Below are 15,975 nucleotides of genomic sequence, written 5' to 3' on the forward strand. Positions count from 1 at the left end.
CGCTGCACCGCGGTAGTTTGTCGCCGGACGCTAGCTGCTTAGGTTGGCAGAATACTTGTGGACGGCATCGCGGTCACATCCTTTCGACAGCCGGTCATTAAAGCACGGTGTTTTTCGCGACTTCCTTTGGCTCATCAATTGAACACACATCAATCTAATGCCTGTGCGAATATATTCTTAAACTGTTTTCTGTGGATTTTCGTGCTACATAAATAATATTTGAATAAACAATTTGAAAGATAAGAAAATCAGCAACAAAGAAAAAAAAACCGTTTTGAGCTTATAAATCTATTGGAGAGTGAACACGTTGACCGGAAGGGATCCTATTTATTTTTCTCCCTGAGGTGCATTAAAAAGGTTAGTATTATGTTTGGAAATTGTGAAACTACTTCCCCAAACAATTAACGTTAAACAATTAATAACTTTGTGTTGACAACAAAGTTTTCTTTAATTAGTGTTTTAACCTTGACTTTGATAGACAATATATACATAAATAGGTATTTATATTAATCAAACATTAAAAGACGTCAGGTAGGAAACTATTTGAGACTGAATTTTAAGAAAAAACTATTATGGAAAAGTGAGTTTATCAGTCTCCAGAAAATGAATAATATGATTTCCTTGTTAATTGTGATAATAATAATCTTGAATTAAAGCGTGAATTAAGAAATTATCGAACGAGTGTTGAAACTTTGAAATATTTGCTAATATTTTGATACACAGAATGTATGAATGTATGTATCCATTTAATTGATCTACAATCCTAATTAATATGTTATATAATGTGTTTAATGCTTTTTTTGTGTTGTTTACTAACACATTTGAACTGTACATTTTTAAGGGAATGTGTCCCTTTGCTAGATCGATCACAGATACAAATCTTTGGATATTTATCTAAAAACCGAATTCCAAAAACACAAAAATTTTAGTTTTTTTCCCCATAATTAGAGGTTAAATCAGTCTATTATTAATTCACCGCACCACCGATCGTTAGGATCATTAAATTCTAAAATCACTATCATCACCATAAGAATATGGAAAACGATGCATTAATACAAGTTGTCGAAACCAATCATGGTTTTTTATAAAGAAAGTTTACTTTTAAAAAATAAATCTATTGGAAAACTGCATGTATGTATAAACTTGAAAAGATGAATATATATAGAGTATTTTCATATGAGCAAAATATCTTTAAGTAGTTAACTAGTTTGTTGAGTAACTTTTTTAAGATAAAACTTAGTGTTCAACGGACTAGCATGGATGAAGCCGATCTATTTTTGCATTTTGGGATAGAAATCGCTCTCGGAAGTCGGAAATATGTATATAAAAACTATAGAAAATAGAAGAAAACAATATCAAAATATAAGACATGGTGTATTTTTAATACAGATCTGTGCCCTGATTTCACCCCCGTTGTGTAGGACCTATCTCAAACTTGGGATACTACGTATAGACTTGGTGTATAAGGTTTCTTTAAAAATCAATAGGTATATTTGACAATCCTTTATTGTATATGTTATATATTGATTGCATGGTATATCGAAGTCGTTATAATGTTTGTATGATGTTATTCGATGTTATTAAACTAAGACTTGAACTAAAGTTGAAAGTGAATTTGTTCAGTTTGTGTATGCATGCTAATCGCTACTTAGTATCTATTGACCAATATTGTTATTATTTTACAATTAATAGGAGTTTTACACGTTTAGGACGTTTTGTGACTAAAAATCTCCTAATCTCGTGTGAGTGAAATGTCAAATGCTTTCTAGAAAGATGAAAAAATTCGCTTAAATTAGTAAATTACAATTACACTTGACCTTTTCGTGTAATGCATTACTTAATCGTTAGTTAAAATTCAATTATTTCAGCATTTTTTAAAAAACATATTTTTGTTACATTCAAAATTGTTATTGATCTATAATAGCCACACAAAAGAAAAGTACTTGCAGAATATAAAGATTGATCTATTTTTTACCTTTCGAACTAAGCTTTTTATTAACAGATGTTAGTTACATAAATTCCCTTGATCAAATTGATCAATTAGGGCGTAAATTTTCCGTCATTTGCTTAGCTAGGATATAAGTGTTTGCCTCGAGTTCTGTTACAGAAATGTTTAAAATACAAATACAAATTCAAGCATATGCAAATTTATGTACATCTTAATTTATATATATATATAAACTCCTGTAGTTTATATATGTATATTGGTTAAAAAGCAGTAGTGGAAATTCCATGAGAATTTCGGTTGAGCCGAATCATGGATTTTCAACAGGTGTAACCCTTAGTAGTCTAACACGCAGAAAGCTATCACTGTTACTTTTATACATACTCACACTATACACCATTGGCCATCAGACAGAATAAACTTTTTCTTTTATAGACTTCTGATTTTTTGTGTATTTTATTTCTTTTTCTACATTAACTCAGACGGACATATATCAGACTTACAAATATACAGACACACAAATATATCAAAACCTTTCTTCACACACATAAACATCCATATGTATGTTTGTATGTGCATATTGCTACTAGTTCTGTCGTTGACCTCCATTTACCAGACTGTCCTAGTCCTTTTTTTTCCTGCTCCATGCTCCATGCGATTCCTGTCTGTGCCTCTGTCTGAGTAAGTTCAATGCGAAGCCAAAGAAACGATAAAAATAGTAAATACAATCAAATTATAATTGTATATAGGAAAATCACAAGCTTTTAACACACTTACATATACTTATACACATGGATATATGTATGTGCCCCCGTCTGTAGGTATGTGTGGAGGTATATTCCCAAACGGTCAGACGGCTGCCCATTACTATCACGTATGAGTGTGAGAGTGTATACATTGGTATGTCTGTGTATGTGTGTGGCATCCCAGCACTAGACACAGACAAAAACGAACTCTCGGACACACACACACACATGGACAAACTTGGTGTAATTCTTTTATATTTATTTCTTTCATCTTTTCTGTTGTTACTAGATTTCTTTTTTTTTTTTGCTTTTTTTCATTCACTTCTCCGCACTGTCCCAGTTCGGTTCGTGAAAAGTTTAATGGCGCGCCGGCTAGGACAAGGACGGACCTTGTACGAAAGAGAAAGTAAAAATTCTTTTGCTTTGGCTTTTGCTCTTGCTGGTGAATGGTAAAAAGACCTTGTAATTTTTATACAGTTCTAAAAGTTTTATTCGATATGTGTTTGGTGGGGTGGGATGTGGGGGCGGTGTGGGCAGCCCAGACACCGTCGACACAGTTATTTGCTGCTTCATTGGTTATGAACGTTTATGTCTGCATGGGTGATACATAAGTACATACATACATATATGTACATACATTACATATGTTTGTATGTAAGTAAGTGTGTGCATGTTCATATGTATGTAAAGGAATTTACAACTACAAACATCATCGGTGTTTAGAGCCAAATGAAGCTTGATATACAAGTATCCTGACTAAGTACATGATCGTCAAGCTTCACTACACTAAACCAGTTTGAGTGCTGAAAACAAAACATGTATAGGATAGTATTAAATATTGCTTATGATGATACAATATTACATCAGTAAGGCATCAGCCTTGATTAACGTTTCAATCAGCATTTATTGGGAGAGGGGGAATCTCACATATGATTAATGAAAATATTCTGGGGAAATATTTGGGCTTAGTGGGGAAGATGTCATAGAAAAATATAAATCTTAGATCCGTGACCCTTTTTTACAACCCCCGCGAGGCCTTTCACTCGATGCTTTTATCTACTAATGCAATATCACTCATACGACACGGCGAAAAAATTTATTTTTTAAAATAATAAAACTGAACTATACGTACGATAGCAGTACATATATTTTGTATATTAGTAGAATAGGGTTTTGGATCAGGACTTTATTAAAATCATAAACATTGGTTAGCTTAGGAATTCATTTTCTGTTAGAGAATCGTCTTAAAATTAAAAACTTTTATATTGAAACAATTTCAAAACGTATTAAAGCAAATCAATTGAAATGTAGCATCCTGCGGATATCCGCCGAATCTCCATATTTTTTTACATTTCTTTAAAATTGACTTCCAAAACCACTTTTTATGTGAGTACCTGTCTTTCTCGCGATCAGCTTACACATATATACAAGCATATATATGCATACAACGAATCTCAAACGACTTACAGAGGCAACTTGGGCTGCTCTTGAATTCATTTTGCAACTCTTTGGGAGCAAAAGTTTCTCTTAGAATAACCTTCTCTCTTTGGGAACACAAGCTCATCCTCACACACACACACACTCACATAAAATATATATATAATTATATGTATATGTATAGGTAGACCCTTAAGCAACTTTTGTTTTACTTAGACGTTCCAGTTTTTGTTATGTGCATACATACATACATACATACATCCTTTTAAATATGTACAAAACAGGTCTGTGTTATTGTTTGTAAGTGTGTGTGTTTGTGTGTGTGTGTGGACAGAGGAAAGAAATCATGTGTCAGTCATGCGCAAAACGAGTTTTTCATTTTAAAATTTCGCGTCCCGCTCCTTCAAACGGTCAAGCTCTTTTGCATGCCACACACACACATACACTTGCTACAAAGATGGAGGCGGAGCATATTGTCACTCACTTCAAGTTGGTAGTAGTTGGAGCCGTCGGTTTCCAGCATTTGACTATGGTAAGGTGCCTTGATGCCTTCAAATGCCTTCTACATCTACTGCTGAGAGCATTCTTGGGCGAGATTGTTAAGCAGGCGGCAGGATAGAACCTTCTACTTGTGTTGACACTTGCTACACCTGTCGGGAACTGGCGCAACAGGCGACCATGGTGGGCCATCATCATCATCAGCAGCTACAGCAGCAGCTCTGGTGATTGGGGATGTTTCTTGCGAGCGAACAAAACTTGCAACGAGAGTAGCACCAACAACAACACGAAACAGGTAAACAAGTTATAAATCGCAAATGTCGTGCGCTCGGCTCCGGCTCGTACACCACACGCAGGCCAGCCGAATGACGATAGCGAATCACTTGTTCTTGTTGCTTATTCGTAGATACTCGCGACGTTGGCGCTGCGCGCTGCAATTTGGAGCAGGCGCGCCGCGGCGCGAAGGCAACGCACCAATTAGCATATTCCATTGTCTCTATGTGTGTGTGTGTGTAAGAGTTTCAGGTCTTTTCATTTTTGGCATCTCCTTGCCACGACATGGCAAGGCATGGGGGCGTGCCGCAACTCATTTCGCTCTATTCCACTGTATAGAAATTTGCGTGAGAATTTTTGTTGCTTTCCATTAGTGTATACCTCGACGTGGGGTGTGCGGTGTGGGTGTCGATGGAAATGGGGATGTGGATGCGGGTAGGAGTTGGGGGTGTTAGGTATATTTACATCGCGAGTTGTCTGTAAAACTTAAAAGCGCGAAACGATTTTATTGGAGCATCGTGGGGGACGCAACAGGACGCTGGCAACGCAAACAACCCCGTTGCAAGTGTATATGATGCGCGCACACACGACATTCGCCAAACCTTCTATGTACAGGTTATGTACTCGATTCTGGCAAATGAAAGCGCGCTATTTTGGACTGACCGAAATATATAGGTGCTTATATACCTAAGTACATATCTACGGAGTGCACTTGTATCGTGCGTGATGCAGATGCGTATACATCTTAACTATAACATCTTAATTAATACCGTAAAAACTCTTGGTTTTTTTTCTTTCTGTTGCAGCATTCAAACTGTTCGACAACGGCCTCAAGTTGGATATTTCCAGCTATCCCCATATGAATATACGAATGGGTACGAAGGGCAAGCGTCCATTGCGTAGCTTGACCCCCAGAGACAAGATCCATGCCATACAGCGTATCCACGATGGCGAATCAAAGGCCTCGGTGGCCCGGGATATTGGCGTGCCCGAGTCAACACTGCGCGGTTGGTGCAAAAACGAAGACAAGCTCCGCTTCATGTCACGTCAGTCGGCAGCCGATAAGATGTGCGCCGATGCGCTGGTGGATAAGCTAGATGGCGGATCGGGAGGATTGCTGGGACCACCAGAGAAACGTCAGCGCTTAGATTCATCACTGCCACTAAACTTCTCCAACAAAATGAAGTTCGATGAGCTGGCGTTCAAGCGATCTCCCTTGAATGGCTTGGACTACAGTGCAAATAAAAACTTGTCCGATTTAAATTTCAATGGTTTGCCCGTGGACTATGCCAGCTTCAATGGTGGCGGGGTCAAGAATAAAGTGTTTGGTGCAGATATCAATCGACCCGCCGATCCCTCGCTCAATGCCATCAGTCCCCTATCGAGCTTGACGCACCTTTCGGGTCTCACCGGCTTATCGCAGTCCCCACTTGCAATTAGCTTTAACGAGCTAACATCAAACCTCAATTTGTTGGCGCAACTTAATCCCGGCTTGGCGGCCATGTCCGGACTCAATAGCTTTGCGGCCACAACTAACAGCTTACGCAACACAAAACCGAGCGGAAACCCGAACCAGCCCCAAGTGGCTAGTCCTCGTAGTGAGAGTGGGGGGGATCGCGAACGAACCCCCGGACTATCGGTTAAGAATTGGGCAAAGCAAAAACTATCATCATCTGCCGCTCCAGGCGATTCTGGCTGCACATTAAATTTAATGACTCAGGATGACACGAAAGGCGGTGACATTAAAAGCCCGAGTTCGTCGTTGGCTCCATCGCATGTTGGCGGTGTAATGCCATTGTCCAATTTGCCCGATGACCCACTCTTTTACTGGCTGAAATCCCAGCAAACAATGCTGGGGCTTAATAGTCTTTATCCGGCTCCTGTCGCCTTGGGAGTCACAAGTCCGCCAATTCGTTCGTCCACCCCCCAGCAGATGAATCAGCATGCCCACACACCACCAATGCCTTCAGCACCGCTGACACCATCATCCACACCCTCTGGCAGCCTGGATGATAAGAACACAGCTTGGTACAATTGGTGCAAAGCCTTTGGTGCTAGTCTCCACTCCATGAATCCAAATGCAGCCACATTAGCTGCCTTCCAGGCGAATGCCCTGCAGCATCCAGGCATCGCCAATACTGCTGATATCTCAAATATTGCCGATATGGCAAAGACCCCGTACGATAATATACTCTACTCACATCTAACGAAAGAGGCTGGAACTCCGTCAGTGCGCAGTCTGTCATCGAATGAACACAATCAAATGGACCAAAATGATGCGGCCTCCGATCCCGATCCAGACACCGAGATGGAAGGTGAAATTGAAGCCTCTGGCAAACCAGAGGATTTGTCTGCATCGTGTAAGGTAGCTAGTCCCCCTTCCAGTCCTATCTTGAATTCAGTTCAGAACGAACATAGCTCCGAACCGCATGCTGAGCCAGGTGCAGCGAGTCCCAAGAGCAATACCAGAGACAATAGTTCGAGTGGGGAGGGCAAGGACATGCTTAGCAATATGCTCTATAAAATCGGCGGCATGAAATCAAACATGCCCATTAGCGTTGAGGCTAGTTGCGAGTCCGAGACTAGTTTAATTGGCGATGCCCAACACCATAATAACAACGATGTTAGTGCTAGTAATAACAATAATAACAATAACTCAAACAAAACCGATGAGGAAGAAAGATCCAAATATTTGGACTACGCTTCTGATATGGACAACGATGATGTGGTGGCCATCAGGCATGGCGAGAAATTTCTACAGTGGCTGGAAAATTGTAGTAATCCCCGTGTCACAGCCGTTCAACTGATGCAACTTAGATTCCTCATTGCGGCAATTAAGTCTAGCAATGAACCCCAGGCGAGTGGCAATGCAGTCGAAAACGAACTAAACTCTCAAGAGGACACTAGTAAAAACAAAATTCGTCGTCGCAAATAGGATAAGCCGAAGTTGGCCTCCTCGGAGCCAGCCACGGATAATCAAATAGTTGATGCCGAGCAAATGGATATGAATCGATCACGGCTGCGCCCTGAAACGATGATCAACAGTCTTGAAGCCATGCGACGCCAGAGATTTTCACCAGCCGTTTATCAATCATCGGCCACTCTACTCAGTTCGTTGTTCTTCCCTCCCTACGAATTTGTACACTGTGACCTCGACGATGATGACCCGGATGATTGCCAGATAACGGGCGAGTATCAGCAGTACGACGAAATTACATCGAGCAGTTATGAGAATGTACAGAATAACTTAGAGTAACTATTGAATAAACACTGTCGTCTTAAGCATCTAAATCAAATAATACTAGCCCAATTTTAGATTCTGTGAACCTACTATTGGTGAAATCAATTTTGGTTGCCTAATCGTAATTTGTATCGTATTTACATAATTTCCAATAAATAAGTATATTAACATCAAATTGTATATATGAATAACCCCGCTCTTCTGTCTCGAAATCTCTCTTATCCTGATATAGTTTATAAGGAATTCGATTAAAACTTATTCTTTTATTTACCCGAAATTGAACTAGAAAAATGTTATATAGATTCTATAATTTTTTTTGTTGATTGTCTTTGGAGATGTTTAAAAATAAGATTTTTAATGTAAGGCATTGCAATGCCAACTAACTCATTTATTAATCAATTTTCCAAATTCATAATTTCATATACTGAAAGCAACAACTACATAACGCTACAAAATATGTGGTCATAAGAATTTTCCTAATTCGAAATTTATGCGATATTTAATTAAAAAGAATTTATCAACCTAAATGTAATAATTTTAAAAATACATTTAATAAAAAAACAAAACCAATTAGAACCTTTTTATGAAAACATTATATATTGAATTGTATTTATTTTCTACATACAAAGGTGGCAAAATGACATTCTTGAAAGTAAGTATTTAAGTAAGTACATAAGTAAGGAAGTAAATGAAGAAAAGTTTAGTACATAAGAAAGTAAATGATCCAAAAAGCAATCATTTGATATTTTATTTTAATGAAAAGGTTGAGGTGGTCTAAGAGCTATGTAGTAAATGTATAAATGAAACGTAATGGGTTAATTTATTATTGATATCTCCAAATTAAGAGAGTTAACGAAAATGTTTGCTTTTGAAATTTTAAACAGCTGAGATGATTGTTAAAAGGATCCACATATTTTCTCTAAACAATTCTAGATCAGGCATAGAAAGTCAATTTGTTGTATGCAGGCCCGGACTGGGACCCTAAGGGCCCACCGGGCATACAAGTTGCTATATGCTAATTTCCTATGAGGGTCTTGAGGGCCTACCGGGCATTTGCCCGGCTGCCCGGTGGGCTAGTCCGGGCCTGGTTGTATGTATATAATTAGTTATGCTGTTTATTACAAATAATTTTCAATTGGAATTCTTGGCTATGTCTCAACCTACAAATGCATTTACCTTAGGTAAAGGTAACCACAATTAAATACCTAACTACAGAGTTTCTTTGTGGCAATCCAAACATGATTTCATAGGCTAGGGTCGGTAATATGTTCAAACTACTGCTAAATTTAGTTTTATAGTTGAATGAAAATGTATAAATATATTCAAAATACGAACTGAACAAATGTTGTGCCACCTAACTTAGTTTTAGCACTCTAACCATATTCAAATTACTAATAAACATACTTTTATTTTATATTCTTTGCCCTGTGTAAGTTGCAATATGTAAGTATCCAAATTTTAAGATATAAAAGAAATTGAGAAATAAAATAACATCGAATATACTGGCATCAAAGCCAAGTCGAAGACGTGAGCTCAAGTGGTCGCAAAACTATTACCTATTAAACCCCTTAATTTTAGTCCAAAAAGTTCGTCATTTACGTGAGAGCTTGTACATAATAGTCAAGGATACGCTGGTTGTAACATGAATAAGCTATACAATGAATGCTTTCCTGTTAAGTCGATAGCGAATGAAAAAAACTTTGTAACTTCACGATAATCTCCAAAAAATATGTACAAAGAGCAGGGGCTGCAAAGATAGGTATAGAGAATCGCAGCCGATTTGAGCCCAAGTAGAAACTGGATAGCAACCACTTCAATTTACTTCTTAAAGTTTATAGTTTCCATTTTTTTGTAAATATTTTTTCTCCTACAGATAAATATATAAGATTAGAAGTTTATATACTCCTGAAAGTCTTGAAACTAATCATTCCTCTAGTTTTTCTGACTAATCTTATGTTTCGGCTCGATCGTTTGTATAATATACTAATACAAAATTAATTTTACTTTTTAAATTTTAAAAGATTCAAAATTTACTGGCGCTTCAGATATACATATGTACATATATACATTTGAACATTTTGTTATTAAAGAAACCTTCTTTAATTTAAAACGCTTCTTAATAATATTTTTTGCAAGGGCTCAAATCAAAATTGTATTGTAATTAGTTTGAAATAAACTAAGTGTTCGGCTTCCTCTATATAAGTTGTACCATAAAAGCTCCGATCTATCAAAGCCCTGCTAACAGATTTTTTATCACTGAATAGTTGATTCAATCTTTATTCACTTTCCACAATACAGTTTTGAGCAAAATATTCAAAAGTAATAGAGATTGTCTGGATGTTGACGCGTTTAATGCGAAGTACGTTCAAGTGGCCCAGACAAGACCAGCCTGTTTCACGCGAGCCCAACCAGAGAGCTGTCCATTTCCCGCCCGACCGACCGTGGGGCGCAGCCGTACATCGGGCGGCAGGATCGCGTGGACAAGTACAAATAAAACGGACAAACAATAAAAATACAATATAAAATATTCTAGTAGGTCTACAGGGTACAGATAGGTTTAACTGTTTCAATAGCTTAGAAGAGTCTATTTCATCAAACAAAAGTTTGTGAATAAAGATAGCACCAAGCATTACTCTACGACTAATTAAAGAAGGAAGATTGATTAAAAGAAGCCTACTGGAGTATGATGGCAAATTAACATTGCAATCCCAATTTACACCGCGAAGAACAAAAAGCAGAAATTTCTTTTGAACAGATTCAATTTTACTTTGGTGCGTCTCATATTGAGGTGACCGTATGAGATATAAGATACGTACTATACATATATATATGTATATACAGACTTTTGGTTGTGTACGGATCGTCAAACTCTTTTGACCATCGTTTCACAAACCTAAGAACATTCATAGCTTTACTAACTGTGGCAGAAACATGAGGATTAAAAGTTAATTTATGGTCCATAAGAACACCTAAGTCAATGATAATATCTAACCGTTCTAAGGCAGTGCCGTTAAGATAATAAGTTGCTAAGTATGGAGTGCATCTATAAAAAGACATAACTTTACATTTAGAGCCGTTAAAGTTTAATAGGTTTGTTTCACACCAACTCTGAAGATCATTAAGATCCGATTGAAGTAGGCAAGAAGACGATATCTCTTTAAAACTGAGGTAAAGCTTGACATCATCCGCGTACAAAGGCACACGAGAATGTGTCACTACCAATGGAAGATCATCTATAAATATCGGCTGTGCCAAAGTTTATATAACCTTGCAGTCCTTGGCCATAATATTTTTACATGTTCCAAACACTTTTTCTGTACCATCAATTTATCAATGCACAGACAAAACCTTCCAAATATCATTTCCATTTCTTGTTCTTCGTCTTCCCCATGTTGCATCCCGCGAGTGGCACGCATACACATACAGTTTACGTAGCGTTGCGTCTGTGTGTGTATGCGAGTGCTCAGCTGCTCTGATGTTTTATATCTAAAACTATCATATTAGTAAATTTCATGGGGATACTCCAATTTTTATGAAAATGTTTCCTCTAGAGCTATATGATATAGTGGTCGGATCCTGACAATTTTCATACTTTATCTGCTCCGGGCTATAAGTAGCTGAAATATCAAGTTTCATCCCGTTAGCTCTTAAGGTGGCGGCGTGAAGTTGATTTGAAGGACGGACGGACCGACGGACAGACGGACATGGCTATATCGACTCATCTTCTCATGCTGATCAAGAATATATATACTTTATGGGGTTGGAAACGTCTTCTTCTGTGCGTTACAAACATCTGACCAATTTTATAATAGCCTCTGCAAGGGTATAAAAAGAGTGAATAGCAATGGACCCAAATGACTACCCTGAGGTACTTGGGTGGTCTTAAAAAATGAAGACTCAAAGAGGACCTTTTATGTACGCTTTGAAAGATATTGAAGAAGCAGAGTATGATTAAGAGAGTCAAACGCCTTGCTGAAGTCAGTATAAATGACGTCGGTTTGCACGGCAGTCTTTGATCGAGTGAAATGTAAATTCTAATAGGTTAGTAGTTGTCGATCTACGTTTTTTAAACCCATGTTGGGATGACGAAATAATTGAGGTACAAAGATAAATATAAAGATTTAATGTTTTGAAATTCAATTTAATATTATAAATATTTTTTGGAAAGCGGTTAGAAATTGATCAAAATACAGTTTTAAAAAAAGTCAGATTAACCAAAAAGTTGTTTTAAATTTATAAACAAAAAACATTATCTTTGCGAATTTTTACCAGTGATTTTCTAATTTGCATTATGACCCATTATATTTAGGTTTTTCGATTGCTTAATCCGGCCATCTTGGTACAAGATCAATTTTTTTCATGATTTGAACTAAAATCAAAATATTAATCCTTCATCTTATTTCTGAACTAATTAACTTATTAAGCGATCTTTTTTATAACCCGAAGCATCATGCACTCTTTGACTCTCCTGAGCTTTGAATCTTTCTAAAGACACACAGTAAACCAAAGAAAAATCTCTATGCCAGTTTTCTCACCCGAAATGAATAACTTTTTATATTTTCATATTCATAACTTATCTACTTAGTAACTTAAGGCAATTTTCTTTTACTTTACTCATTACCCGGCCGTGCCTGATTCTTATAATATGGAAAATTTTATAATTTTACTCACCAAATTAATTTGATCATCGAGAGGTTCATATTGAATGAAATCGGCAACGAATTTAGATATTTCCTCTAGGCTAGAAATCAACTGTGGATACACAAATGCAGTCGGCCTAATTGTGGTACAAACGAACTTCTGTAAAATCGAATATACACGATGACTAAGGATTTGGCTTGGAACAATATGGGCTTATCGCACTCACCTGGACTTTACATTCATTGGGCAATGCAAGGACCATGGGTCGTCGCTTTGGATGGCTGAATACAAATTGCTTTCGAAAGTTTTCGGCATAGAGTAGTAAAAGACGTTCCTTGGACGATAAGGTGTAATACGAGGGGGGATAGCATTGCGGACTATCTTGGAATTCATCGATTGTCTCGGGAAACGACAAATCAATCTTGCCGATATTCAACGCCGGTTCTCCCTCAGATAAACTGAACTCGCTCTTCTCCTCATCAATATGCATCTCGTCTTCGCCCATGTAATCCAATCGGAATTCCTCGGTTTCTGTGCCTTCCGTGAGATGCCGTTCCTCGATTTCTTTTAATTTGGCAGCATGTTTCAGCGGGTCAATGACGCTGGCTTGCTTTTTATTCTTTTGAAATAACACTTTCGGCATGTTTACTTAGTCCTTTGGTTACGCTTGTTATTTGAAACAAAAAAACAAATGAAGGAAGTTGTGTCTCTATGGTAACGCTGAATTAATATACACAAATACATTTAAATATATGTAATTAACCTTATATAGTAAGTGACAGTGTTTTCTTTAAATAAAATATACTAGATTTTATTTCTTTAAAAGGATACAAAAATTATTACTGGTAAAATACTTTGATTCTTTAGAGAATTTTCCGATGGTTTCTTAAAATTTTGCTTGCAGAACAAAAAAAAAAATATTCCATTCTTACGAAAAATCCAAAGGTTAAAATGAAAATTTAACTGGTTATATATTTAAAAACATATGCACATTTGAATCAATCTTTGAACATACATATATTAGCTATGTATGTATATATGAAATACCAACCATTACTGGATGATTATGTCCTGCTTTATAATTAAAAGCATGCTGATTAAGAATATACCATGCTGAAATTAAGAACTGCTTTAAATAAAATAAAATTTGAAATATTAGTTAAGTAATTAGTTCACCTATATATCTAATAATTGGCAATAATAATAATAGTTTTAAATAAGCACATCTGACTATCCATTTATCTGGATATACTTACATCCTGCACTCATTCAAGTCAGTCAAATGAATGTGATACGCAAGAGCAAGCACTTCCGACACCAAAAATTATTTATTTGCTTGATTAGCATTAACAAATTGGTCAAATGTGAACATCTACATCTCAAAAACTAGGCAAGCTAGAGTCCTCGAATTTGTTAAACTGATTGCTTTAACTACAATTTTGACCATGTCTCATAGATTATTCATAAAATTAGAATCAAAATAGCAGTAGTATTTGTTTTTAATTCAGGATGTGAACAAAAAGTTGATGGCAAACATGGTTTACCGACCTCATCCAGTGAGGATAATTTAATACAGGACAGAGTAAAGTCTTAGATGTGCCATCGTAACAGTTAATGGAACATTGAAAATATGTTGTTGCTATTATTTGGGCGGTTTAAATTTAGATATGTGCCTACGTAAATACTTTTCTTATCTGTGCTTAAAAACAAAGTAAAACCGATTTTCCGTTACGAGCCCTGCAGAAATTTTAAAGAGCCTGTTAATTAACAGAGCCACTCGGTTTGAGCTGTCGTTTAAGTACTGTTATTTAACAGTTGAGTTTTGGGCCTGTTAATTAACATTTCGATAAATGACCAACCGGTTCAACCGTTTACATCGATATTACCGCCAATCTAAATTGAATTTGAGCTAGATTTCAAAGCATAATATATATTTTATTTAATATTATTTGGTTTATGAATCAATTCTTTTGGTTAAAATATAATGCCTACTGGCTTCTGGTTCACAAAAGGGGAAAATATTTTATGTATACTTGAATGCTTCAAATGTTTGGAAAATGTATCAGACTAGACAGCATATTGCTTGTTTATATTGAGGGCAACACAGATTGAGATCTGGTTGGCGGAAAGGAATTCTCCTTTTAAGAGAGATTAAGTGCTTTGTGGCACCGTCTAAGACTGATGAAGTCAAATGAAGTCTGCCAGTTAATAAGCTATAAGAGTTCATTAGGAGACTGTTCATTGGATTAGATGGTAATATGGCTAAATGGCATTTAAGTAAAGTCAATATTTGAGTTTTCTAAGCATGTATGTTAAAATAATAAAGGAAGTACTTGTAATCAGAATATAAGTAGGAAATTGACTATGTTTCAAAATTTATGTATCGAAATTGAAAAACTAATTGCAATACTGATAAAAATATGCCATCAAACCAAATTTAATATAATTTAATTGTGCTTATGTATAAACCAGTTACAGTAGGTTCAACCATTTAGACGCAGGTACTAACATTTCCCAGAAAACTTAATTTATTACGCTGATTAAAAAAAGAAAAAAAAGAGGCGGTTTATTTTAAAATCAATTAAGATATAACGAGACACACAAGGTATATTTCTCATAGAGAAATCAATTGTTTATTAAAAGAATTAGATGTAGTGCAAATCAAAATTTATTGCACTTGAAATTTAACCTCAAATTAATCCTTTCTGTTTTTTTTTTAATTATCAGGAATTGATGATTATATATGTAATTATACATATACAAACCTGGATTTAAGGCGACACATATTCATATGGTAATAGAGTTGAGTCTCTGCAAATTGCATTTGCATTATTTATATTGCATCAATAAAACCCGCATTCAAGAATAATTAGCGAACAAAATTGTCGACAGAGTTGAGGATTGAGATTGGCGCAGTTGATCTGTTTATGGCTGGCGCTAGGATTTATATGCACTTCCTTTCACATTTAAAAGGCGAGCGTCTACCTGTGCGGCACTCGATGTACATATATGATATATACGTGGCGGTACATTCATGAAACTCTCGGCGCAGTGAAGTCGCTGCGACTCAATTACTCGTTGATTCCCACTATCGCGAGGGGCGCCCGGTGGCCAAGGTACGTACACACATACATACATAGTTGTTTTGCTGTTTACCTGTAATAAAGTCGGAGTCGTTGGTCTGAGGTCTGAGG

General features: G+C 36.6%; 2 protein-coding genes across 2 annotated transcripts in view; one reads left to right on the forward strand and one right to left on the reverse strand.

Annotated features, from left to right (window-relative positions):
- LOC6651308 (coiled-coil domain-containing protein lobo) overlaps positions 1-13,558 on the reverse strand; it is a 29,986-nt gene extending 16,428 nt beyond the window's left edge. The window contains exons 1-2 of the mRNA XM_002072949.4: positions 13,008-13,558; positions 12,812-12,940 (exon numbers count right to left, since the gene is read on the reverse strand). Coding sequence (XP_002072985.2) covers positions 12,812-12,940; positions 13,008-13,424 — 546 coding nt within the window. The 5' untranslated portion in view covers positions 13,425-13,558. The remainder of the gene's footprint in view (positions 1-12,811; positions 12,941-13,007) is intronic.
- On the forward strand, positions 247-8,315 carry LOC6651309 (protein distal antenna). Its single transcript, XM_002072950.4, has 2 exons — positions 247-357; positions 5,706-8,315. The coding sequence occupies exon 2, from the start codon at positions 5,759-5,761 to the stop codon at positions 7,832-7,834; it is 2,076 nt and encodes a 691-aa protein (XP_002072986.3). The 5' UTR covers positions 247-357; positions 5,706-5,758; the 3' UTR covers positions 7,835-8,315.
- Positions 13,559-15,975: the final 2,417 nt, after the last annotated feature.

This window comes from Drosophila willistoni, chromosome 3R (genome assembly GCF_018902025.1).
Source record: "Drosophila willistoni isolate 14030-0811.24 chromosome 3R, UCI_dwil_1.1, whole genome shotgun sequence".
Classification (NCBI taxonomy): Eukaryota; Metazoa; Arthropoda; class Insecta; order Diptera; family Drosophilidae; genus Drosophila; species Drosophila willistoni.

Coding starts and splice junctions, on each gene's coding strand:
- LOC6651309 (XM_002072950.4), top strand. CDS start 5,759: ATGAATATACGAATGGGTACGAAGGGCAAGCGTCCATTGCGTAGCTTG.